The sequence below is a fragment of the Hylobates moloch genome, unplaced genomic scaffold, assembly GCF_009828535.3.
Source record: "Hylobates moloch isolate HMO894 unplaced genomic scaffold, HMol_V3 SCAFFOLD_13, whole genome shotgun sequence".
NCBI classification, from domain to species: domain Eukaryota; kingdom Metazoa; phylum Chordata; class Mammalia; order Primates; family Hylobatidae; genus Hylobates; species Hylobates moloch.
Genome location: NW_026652288.1, coordinates 88,872,752 through 88,882,961, shown reverse-complemented (window position 1 = coordinate 88,882,961; position 10,210 = coordinate 88,872,752). Strand labels below are relative to the sequence as shown.

At 34.4% G+C, this 10,210-nt stretch overlaps 1 protein-coding gene across 2 annotated transcripts in view; it reads right to left on the bottom strand.

Annotated features, from left to right (window-relative positions):
- Positions 1–10,210, bottom strand: part of PIK3CA (phosphatidylinositol-4,5-bisphosphate 3-kinase catalytic subunit alpha) — a 96,872-nt gene continuing 86,662 nt past the window's right edge. The window contains exons 20-22 of one of the 2 annotated variants that reach the window (XM_058427023.1): positions 10,050–10,201; positions 7,086–7,168; positions 6,324–6,364 (exon numbers count right to left, since the gene is read on the bottom strand). In XM_058427023.1, coding sequence (XP_058283006.1) covers positions 7,102–7,168; positions 10,050–10,201 — 219 coding nt within the window. In that variant the 3' untranslated portion in view covers positions 6,324–6,364; positions 7,086–7,101. Of the gene's footprint in view, positions 6,365–7,085; positions 7,169–10,049; positions 10,202–10,210 lie in introns of both variants that reach the window. The other variant, XM_032174034.2, reaches the window with a different exon arrangement.

The following is a 10,210-nucleotide window of genomic DNA, read 5'->3' as shown; positions in this document are numbered from 1 at the left end:
CTGAAAGCAAAACCAGTTTGCTTCTAGCCTAACTTCATTTCTAGGTTCTGATCTTCAAATGACTTGGAAAAAAGTCCACTTACCTATTACATATACATACATACATTCATACATAGATGTATATACATATATTTCTTAAAATACAAGCATATCATTCTTTATGCTTAAAGGAAGTAAATATTTAAACATACATTTCCTTAATATTCACCACTTTACTGGAGCAGAAAAACTGGCTTTTAAGGTATAATAGTTTCAGATTTTCAATCAAGTATTCTTAGTCATTACTGAAAACTCAAATTCAGCTAAATTTTGATTATTAACAACACTGGCTTGCTTTTCAAAAGGAATGGCAAAAGAGAATTATCACAGTTTTTTGCTTATGTAGTACACTAAGGATTGTTTGGACACAAGTCAAAGTAATTTTTCTTTTTTTTTAATAAACGGCGTGATGTTACAGACTGCAGAGTTAAAGAAAAGCAGACATTGACAGTTTCTGATGAGCACAAACAGTAAGTGCAGTCACAGGCCAAACTTCTTGCTAGGAACAGCAAGACTGGGAAGAGGTCTTAAATTTAGTGATACTATTATTATTCTATATTCTCAATATAATAACACATGCATCTTGCTGTGTCAAATGCTTTTTGGGCCATCATTAAAAGGACATTAAAAACGTTTTTCTTGTAATGAATGCAGTATACCACAGGACTTCAATTCATTGAATGACATATAGAGAAATAAACTTGCTACAATGGGGCCAAAAGGGTGGTTCGAATTTCTTGTTAAAGCTTCCAGGTGAACATTTGACGTGTTAGTAGTCTTCTTTTGGTAGTGTCACATTCCCCAAGGTATTAAAATGTTATGCTCCAAAAGGGTATATTCTTTTAGATTTTATTCAACCCAATTAGGTCTGAGGACTGAATCATACTGAAACCATTAACTTCATTTGAAACTTAAAACATTTTTGAAATCAGATGAAGGCCAAGTTCTCCAACCACTCTTAGGAACATAAATCGAACAAGGGACTTTTTAAAAAATGAAATAAAAACAAAATTAAATAAAAATGAAATAAATAGATAACGATTTTGGAAATTCATACTAGAATTTAGTCTAATTATATTTTAATATGAAACAATGAAGGTTTTCTGCCTCCTTCCTAACCTAGAAAAATTGACAAAAATAAGAATACCTAAAAGTATACATGGTTCTTAGCATAACCGCAAAATTATTGTAGTGACAGATTAAATAAGGTTGCAGATAGATTCATAGACTTTAATTGGCTAACAAAATACATTTAAAAACCTTTTCTGTACTTACCTACATGAGGAATGGAGTATACTGTTGGTAGAAAAACCATTTACCTACTATATATGCACAAGGGACTAATTTTTTTTCTCCACTAAAACTCTTATATGTAGTTGTGTAAAAACTAAGTCAGAAAATTTCCTCATGGCTCACACCTGTCACTTTATGCTAACTAGCAAGGCTGGAATATTAACATACCTAAAATCAAGCAGAAGAAATGGCGCTGCACTAATAAAAAGGAGGTGCAAAACCTTAAGTGGAATACGTGAATGAAGTTTATTTAAAGACTAACATCCCAACTTGGGAAACTCCTAATAAATTCTAAACTCTTCCGAATTTTAGAACCTTGATATTTCTTTACACCTTTTATAAAAGATGCCTCTTGACTAGGGCTAAGCAAGCAGTGTGTACACAAACAGAAGTGTGTGCAAGTATACACACCAAATGCACTAATAATGAAGAAGAGAGAACAAAATGAATTTCAAATGCCGAATTCGGGAACCTCCTCGAACTATTGACTTTTTCAAATGGCTGGACCAACGATTAAACTTCAGCCAAGTTTTTTTAAGGTCTTCCATATCATTAAAAACAAGGCATGCCAACTTGACTTTATAAATCTAAAATTCAGTGATCTGCACAATTTCTGAGCTTGAAGTATTGAATTGTGACTCATCTATTTTTCTTCCCATTTTCCTTCTGAGGTAGAGTTACCAATCCAATTTTATCAGGACCACAGATATTTTGAGCTAAACCCCATAATCTTTTCATACAGTAAAAATAATTTCTATGAAAAAAGAAAACAGGCTTCCCAGGCCATGGCACATAGATATATTTACAATTTTTAATGTAATAATTAAAAATGGTATTGAGTTTGTATTTTAAAAAACAGCCCAGCTGTATTATTCTGTCACCAAGAATTATTAATTGAGGATGCTGTCAATGCTGAATTTTACAGTTCAGCCTTCACAATCCCATCCATGATGAAGAGTTAATTCTCTTACGGTATACAATATACTCTCACAACTTTCAGCCTTCTCTTAAAGACATGCCCCAAATGAGCAGGATGGATATAAAGAATGTAATTCATTCAAACGACTTCTCCCTGTTCTGCCCCCTCCCCTCACATTCCCCTCTTCTCAAAAACATCTGAAGTATGAAAGTTGTCTTTAAATAGTGAAAGCACCACAATCACATATTATCTTTAAACTTAAATATTTTAGTGATGTCTTGGACATCAAAATAATTTCTTAAGGTGGACTCTGAGTATGTGGGTCCAGCCCAGGTCTGCAGTTTGTGCAGACATAGAAAAAAGAGGAAGTTTAAATATTCAGAAAAGGTTAACAGGCTAGCTTTAAAATACTGCTGGAAATTAAATTTCTTCAGAGTTGGCAAGCATGGGCTATTGATCAAAATATGAATTAAACGGATTTACATCATTAAGAAAAAAAAATCCATGTTATGTGCTGTGAAATTTCCATGATGCCTTTCAAATAGGCTGCTCACAATTTTTTTTTATAATTCCAAATCACTCGATTTTTGATGGAAAAAAGAATACAGATGGACTGTGTTTTACCTATGTGAAAGTCACCAATCCATTTAAAATAAAATCCAAGAGGGCATATACAGTCTAATCAAGTCATCATTTTCCTGATTAATAAGAACTACATTTTACACAAAATACTTTATCAGCAGCTGTTTTCATCAAAAAATCAATAGTTTCACAGTTGAAAAAGTTACACATTAAAATATTTTACAATGCATTATATATTCACCAGGTTCCCATTTTCTAATGGGCTTTTAATATAAAGCAGAATAGAAGGGAAAATCTCAAAGTTGATTACTTTGACACTAAGTTTTACATAGGACACTAAGAACCACAAAAAGCTTAGGTTCTATTGTAAAATAGCAACCAAATTCCATTCTTCTTTTAAAAATCCAATTAGAAACATCTTTTTTAAAAAACAAATTCCACAATAAGAGTAACAGATTTCAAATTAACAGTAGTCTAAAAATCTTCAAAATAAATGGTTTTGTATAGCTGAGAATATGGTAGAAAGTGAAAGCATAATTTTCGAACAGTCATTTCTTACTACAGTGTGTTTAAAATTATTTTTATTATTTTCTTTAGACTTTTTCTCAAAATAATTATTCAAGGAAATATTTCTTAAGTGGCCCAATAAAACTGTAGAGCCAATAGTCAGTTACACCATATTCAAGGACAAGGATAGTCAGCTATAGATAGGAACTGTCTAAACCATGAGAACTGATCGCTGATACTGAAGTACCCAAAGTGGCTATATTATCGCTGACTTGAAACAGATCTTAGTCACCCACGTAGCATTTAATTCAATGCTTGGTTCTTTGCCTTATTTCTTTCTTAGGTCACAATCTATAGTCTTTATATAATTTGTCTACATTTCTTCTAATAGAATTAATTTGGTTGTAGTAACTTTTGAAAATAAATGTAAATGATGAAATCGGCCATGTGGTTTGTGCATTTTAATGGTGGAGAGGTCCTGGGAGGAGGGGAGACAACTATCCGGACTGATAGATAAAAATGCAAAAGTGGTATAAATTTTGTGCAAGGAGGCTCACAGCATTTTTGGCACTCGGGTAAAACACAGTTCTCTGTTAAATCTTCAGTTTCTACCATCAAAGTTTCAGATTTGTACCATTTTACTGAGTTTTCCTATAATTTAACCCTGATATTGAAAAGGCTGGGATGTTAGTATGTATCAACTGCCTATATCTAAACAACACAAAATGTTAATAAGTTTTAATAAGTTATGAAATTTTCTATAACTGCAAAATAATCTTTCTGGTTTCCTGCTTAAAACAGAGTTTAAATTCTGCTTAACTATTGCAAGACAGTTTGCAGAAATAAGTTCCCTTAATCTTCAAATTTATTTTTCTTGTTGGCAATATTATATACATGCTTTAGTGAAATACCTAAATTTCCAATAATTATGCCCTTTAAGGGATCTAAAATAGCCAGATATTAAGAGTATTGGTATTAGAGTCCCTTGTTCACTACTCAAGACTTCAACTATAGGTAACAGATTTCATAAATGAGTATTTTAAAGTGATGCTGTTTTACTAGAGTATACAATGTTCACTCTTTATAAAGTTGTTTTCCAATAATATGCCTAATCTAAAAAACTGTCAATAATTATTGCACTTTTTTGATGTGGCACCTGGACATCTGCTAAAGCTAATTTCCTAGGACATTAATCATTCATTTCAAATACAGAGTAAAATATCAGATTCTAGAATGATGACTAGCAGTAGCCTCTACATCTTGGGTTAATGTTTTTCAAAAATGTCCTGTGCTCAAATAGTATTTAATAAAGTTGGAGAGTGAGCTCTGACTACTTGGGAATGAGACATGATCTTAAAATGGTTTAATGTCCTACTTTGGAGATATGGATAAATAGTTTAAAAAGGTCAAAAGTTCATGGTTTCTATTCCCCCATATTTTAAAGTATGATTCATAAGTATACTTCAGTAAAGGGGTTTAAGGAATCAGGAAGATAGTCTAAATTGTGTTAATTCTGGTAACTAATTTCTTATGATTGAGATTCTCAATTATAAAAGAGAATGGAAGATGGGGGATTCACGTAAGAAATAAAAGGAAAGAAGATGAAGTTTTTATGTTTTCCGTAAGTAGTTGTACACTGGTTATTGGTATAAATGGGATAGTGCCTGAGCCTCATCTATAGACCAGGAAGAAAGCTGACCATGCTGCTACGAACAATAAAAAATCTGAGGTGCAAAACAATGCATGACTATGGGACAGATCATGTAAATAAAGAATATATATTAATGATAGTTTCTATAATATAAATAGCCTTTAATAAAAAAAATAATCTTTTTAATAACATTAATACTTCTATTTTCTGGAAAACATGCATGAAAAATGTATTCAGTTCAATTGCAAAAGGAGAAAAAAAATCAACTTAAGGTGAATACTGTACAATTCTGGAATAAGAACTATTCCTGCTCATTCTTTTTCTATGATGATTTTTTTTTTACTTTGTGGGAGCCCAGAATTTCCCTGGGAAATAAGAGTAAGATCCTTTAAATACTGTCCAGAAAAAAAAAAAAAAAAAACACCTTATAACAGGTCTCATTTGTGACTGCTTCCAAAACTGCAGATAAGACCTCAAATCATCAAAAGCTTTGATTTATTAAAAGGAAAAAGTCTCTGGTGAAATCTGAAGAGTCCCTTCCACCCCAAGCATTTTTCTTCATTAAACAAGGAGTCAAAAACCCACTTCAAACTATAAATTGAACAGCAATGGAAAAATAAGAAATTTTCATTCTTTTCCAATCTTAATGTAATTTAACATAAACTCGTTTACTTACACCTAATGCAATAACAGCCTCTGTTGTGTCCACATTTCAAAACATAGAACATTTGCAAGACAAAAAAACATCATTCTTTTTCCTTCTCCATCATTTCTATATATTTTGGGGATTTTTGTTTTGTTTTGTTTTTTAAAAAAAGATACAAATAATCTTCAAAGTTTACCTTTTTGGAATTAAGGCATAACATGAAATTGCGCATTATTCTAAAGCTTAATTTTGAAATGAACTAGTTTAAGTGCTATCAAACCCTGTTTGCGTTTACATTATTTAAATTATATAGTATTTTATTTCTGTTCTTGCTGTAAATTCTAATGCTGTTCATGGATTGTGCAATTCCTATGCAATCGGTCTTTGCCTGCTGACAGTTATTAACAGTGCAGTGTGGAATCCAGAGAGTGAGTTTTCATTTTCTCAGTTATCTTTTCAGTTCAATGCATGCTGTTTAATTGTGTGGAAGATCCAGTCCATTTTTGTTGTCCAGCCACCATGATGTGCATCATTCATTTGTTTCATGAAATACTCCAAAGCCTCTTGCTCAGTTTTATCTAAGGCTAGGGTCTTTCGAATGTATGCAATGTCATCAAAAGATTGTAGTTCTGGCATTCCAGAGCCAAGCATCATTGAGAAAAGATTTATGAAGAGATTGGCATGCTGTCGAATAGCTAGATAAGCCTTGTAACACATCTCCTGAAACCTGTAAGTAATAAGAACAGTTTGGTCAGTATGGAGCAAATGATGTTAATACCTTCAGGTCTTTGCTCAAATGTCACACAATTAGAGAGGCTTTCATAGACAAAGCTATAAAAAATAGCATTCCTCTCTCACTTCTCTTACCAACATCTTTTGATTCCCTTTACCCCACTAGAATGTAAACTTCATGAGAATAAGGACTTTTGAAAAACTGCTTTATTACCAGCACCTACAACAATGCCTGGCATGTCAGGAGTAGTAAGTATTAAATGTATGAATTGGTCCATAGTAAATCTTTTTGTGCTTAAGCTAGAGTCAGGACTGTGTTATAGACAAAGCAGAATTTTATAGAAGGCTGTAAAAAGTACTTTAAAGTCTGATATAGTCTAATGAGATACCATAAGGTGGTAAAAAAGTTATGAATAAACAAGGTGATTATGGTTGACTGACTTTCCTCTAATTGTATGACAAAAAAAGTCGTATTAAGCACTATACATTCTTTGTCAATACAGAGGTGGAGTCCAACTATTTAAAGCTCAGTAAATAAAAACATTTAATGTGTTATGAAGTTTAAGGATTACTTTCTGTTTAGGCCTTAATTAGCTCAACAAATTAAATTGTATTCCCTTTCCATTTTCCTTCACAGCATCACACAAATAAATACAAAAAAAAAAACACATTAAAATAGTTTTTCACTCAACAAACTAGGCATAGAAGGGACTTACCTCAAAATAATAAAAGTCATGTGACAAACCCACGGCCAATATCATACTGAATGGGGAAAAGCTGAAAGCACTCCCCCTGGGAACTAGAACAAGACAAGGAAGCCCACATTGGCATCCAAATTGGAAAACAGGAAGGCAAACTATCGCTGTTTACCAATGACATAATCATATACCTAGAAAACCCGAGAGTTCTCCAAAAGACTCCTCGATTTCAGCCGGGTGTGGTGGCTCATTTCTATAATCCCAGCATTTTGGGAGGCCAAGACGGGAGGATCACCTGAGATCAGGAGTTCAAGACCAGCCTGGCCAACGAAGTGAAACCCCATCTCTACTAAAAAATACAAAAATTAGCTGAGCATGGTTGTGCACGCCTGTAATCCCAGCTACTTGGAAAGCTGAGACAGGAGAATTGCTTAAACCCAGGAGGTGGAGGTTGCAGTGAGCTGAGATCGCACCACTGCACTCTAGCCTGGGCGACAGAGCAGGACTGTCTCTCTTAAAAAGAAAAAAAAAAAAAAGACTCCTAGATTTGATAAATGAATTCAGTAAAGTCTCAGGTTACAAAATCAGTGTACACAAATCAGCAGCATTGCTATACACCAACAACAACCAAGCTGAGAATCAAATTAAGAATGCAAGCCCTTTTAACTTCAAAAAAATACCTAGGAATATACTTAACCAAGGGGGTGAAAGATCTATTCAAGGAAAACTACAAAACACTGCCACCATCATTTTTCACAGAATTAGAAAAAAAATCCTAAAATTCATATAAAACACACCAAAAAGGGTCTGAATAGCAAAAGCAAGACTAAGCAAAAAGAACAAATCGGAGGCATCACATTACTGGACTTCAAATTATACCAGAAAACTATAATTACCAAAACAGCAGATACACACAAAAGTAGACAAATAGACCAACGGAACAGAATGGAGAACCCAGAAATAAAGTCAAAAACTTACAATGAACTGATCTTAGACACATAAAAACATAAATTGGAGAAAGGACATCCTGTTTAATAAATGGTGCTGGGGAAACTAGCTAGCCACATGGTAAAAGAATGAAACTGGGTCCCTGTCACCTTATACAAAAATCAACTCAAGATGGATCGAAGACTTAAATCTAAGACCTGAAACCATAAAAATTCTAGAAGATAACTTAGGAAAAACTCTTTTAGACACTGGCCTAGGCAAATAATAAATGACTAAGACCCCAAAAGCAAATGCGACAACAACAAACAAAATAAATGGGACCTAATTCAACTAAAAAGCCTCTGCATAACAAATAATCATCAAAGTAAACAGACAACCCATAGAATGGGAGAAAATATTCCCAAACTATGCATCTGACAAAAGACTAATATCCAGAATCTATAAGAAACTCAAATCAGCAAGAAACAAACAATCCCATCAAAAAGTGGGTTAAGGTGGGGTGCAGTGGCTCAAGCACTTAGGGAGGCTGAGGCGGGTGGATCACCTGAGGTCAGGAATTCAAGACCAGCCTGACCAACATGGTGAAACCCTGTCTCTACTAAAAATACAAAAATTAGCCGTGCGTGGTGGCATGCGCCTGTAGTCCCAGCTACTTGGGAGGCTAAGGCAGGAGAATCGCTTGAACCCAGGAGGTGGAGGTTGCGGTGAGCTGAGATCATGCCATTGTACTCCAGCCTGGGCAACAAGAGTGAGACTCCATCTCAAAAAAAAAAAAAAAATGTGGGCTAAGGACATGAATAGACAATTCTCAAAAGAAGATATATAAATGGTCAACAAACATGAAAAAAATGCTCAACATCATTAATCATCAGGGAAATGCAAATTAAAACCACAATGAGATACCACCGTACTCCTGCAAGAATGGCCGTAATTAAAAAGTCAAAAAACAACAGATGTTGACGTGGATGTGGTGAAACGAGAACATTTATACACTCCTGGTGGGAATGTAAATTAGTACAGCCTCTATGGAAAACAGTATGGAGATTTCTTAAAGAACTAAAAGTAGATCTACCATTTGGTCCAGGAATCCCTCTACCCAGAGGAAAAGAAGTCATTATATCAAAAAGACATCTGCATGCATATCGTATGTTTATTGCAGCACAATTCACAATTGCAAAGATATGAAACCAAAGTAAGTACCCACTGACCAATGAGTGGATAAAGAAAGTGTACATATACACCACAGAATACTACTACACCACAGAAAAGAATGAAATAATGTCTTTTGCAGCAACTGGGATGGAGCTGGAGGCCAGGAATGGAAAACTTGAAAATACAGTATGTTCTCACTTGCAAGTGGGAGCTAAGCTATAGGTACACAAAGGCATACAGAATGATATAATGGACTACGGAGACTCAGAAGGGAGAGGGTGGGAAGAACAGTGAGGGATAAAAAAGTATATACTGGGGGCAAAGCACACTACTTGGGTTACAGGTGCACTAAAATCTCAGACTTTACCACTATTTAATTCATCCATGTAACCAAAAACCACGTGTACCGCAAAAGCTATTGAAATATAATAAAATAAAAAACAACCAAAAATTAGTTTTTGCTAAAGTGGTAAAAGAACTTCTATTATTTTAGTTTATTTATTTTGATACAGGGTCTCACTCTCTTGCCCAGGTTGGAGTACAGGGGCATGATCATGGCTCACTGCAACCTCAACCTCCTGGGCTCAAGTGATCCTCCCATCTCAGCCTCCTGAGTAGCTGGGACTACAGTGCATGCCACCACGCCTGGCTACTTTTAAAATTTCTTTGTAGACATGAGTTCTCACTATGTTACCCAGGCTGGCTTCAATTCCTGAGCTCAAGTGATGCTCCAGCCTCGGCCTCCCAAAGAGTTGGGATTACAGGCATGAACCACCACACCCAGCCAACATTTATTATTTTGAAATTGCTTGAAAAATATTGATTGTTTCTAACAGAGCAGCCAGAACTCTTTATTTTGTGTTTTTAATTTCTCGAGCTCACCTCTCAAATTCTCTTGTCTTTGTGCATTCTTGGGCTCCTTTACTAATCACTATTAAGAAATCCTGTGTCAAAACAAATGGCACGCGTTCTCGTTTATAACCAAATTTTTTCTTCTTGTGATCCAAAAAGTGTCCAAAATCTATATGAAACAGCTTTCAAAA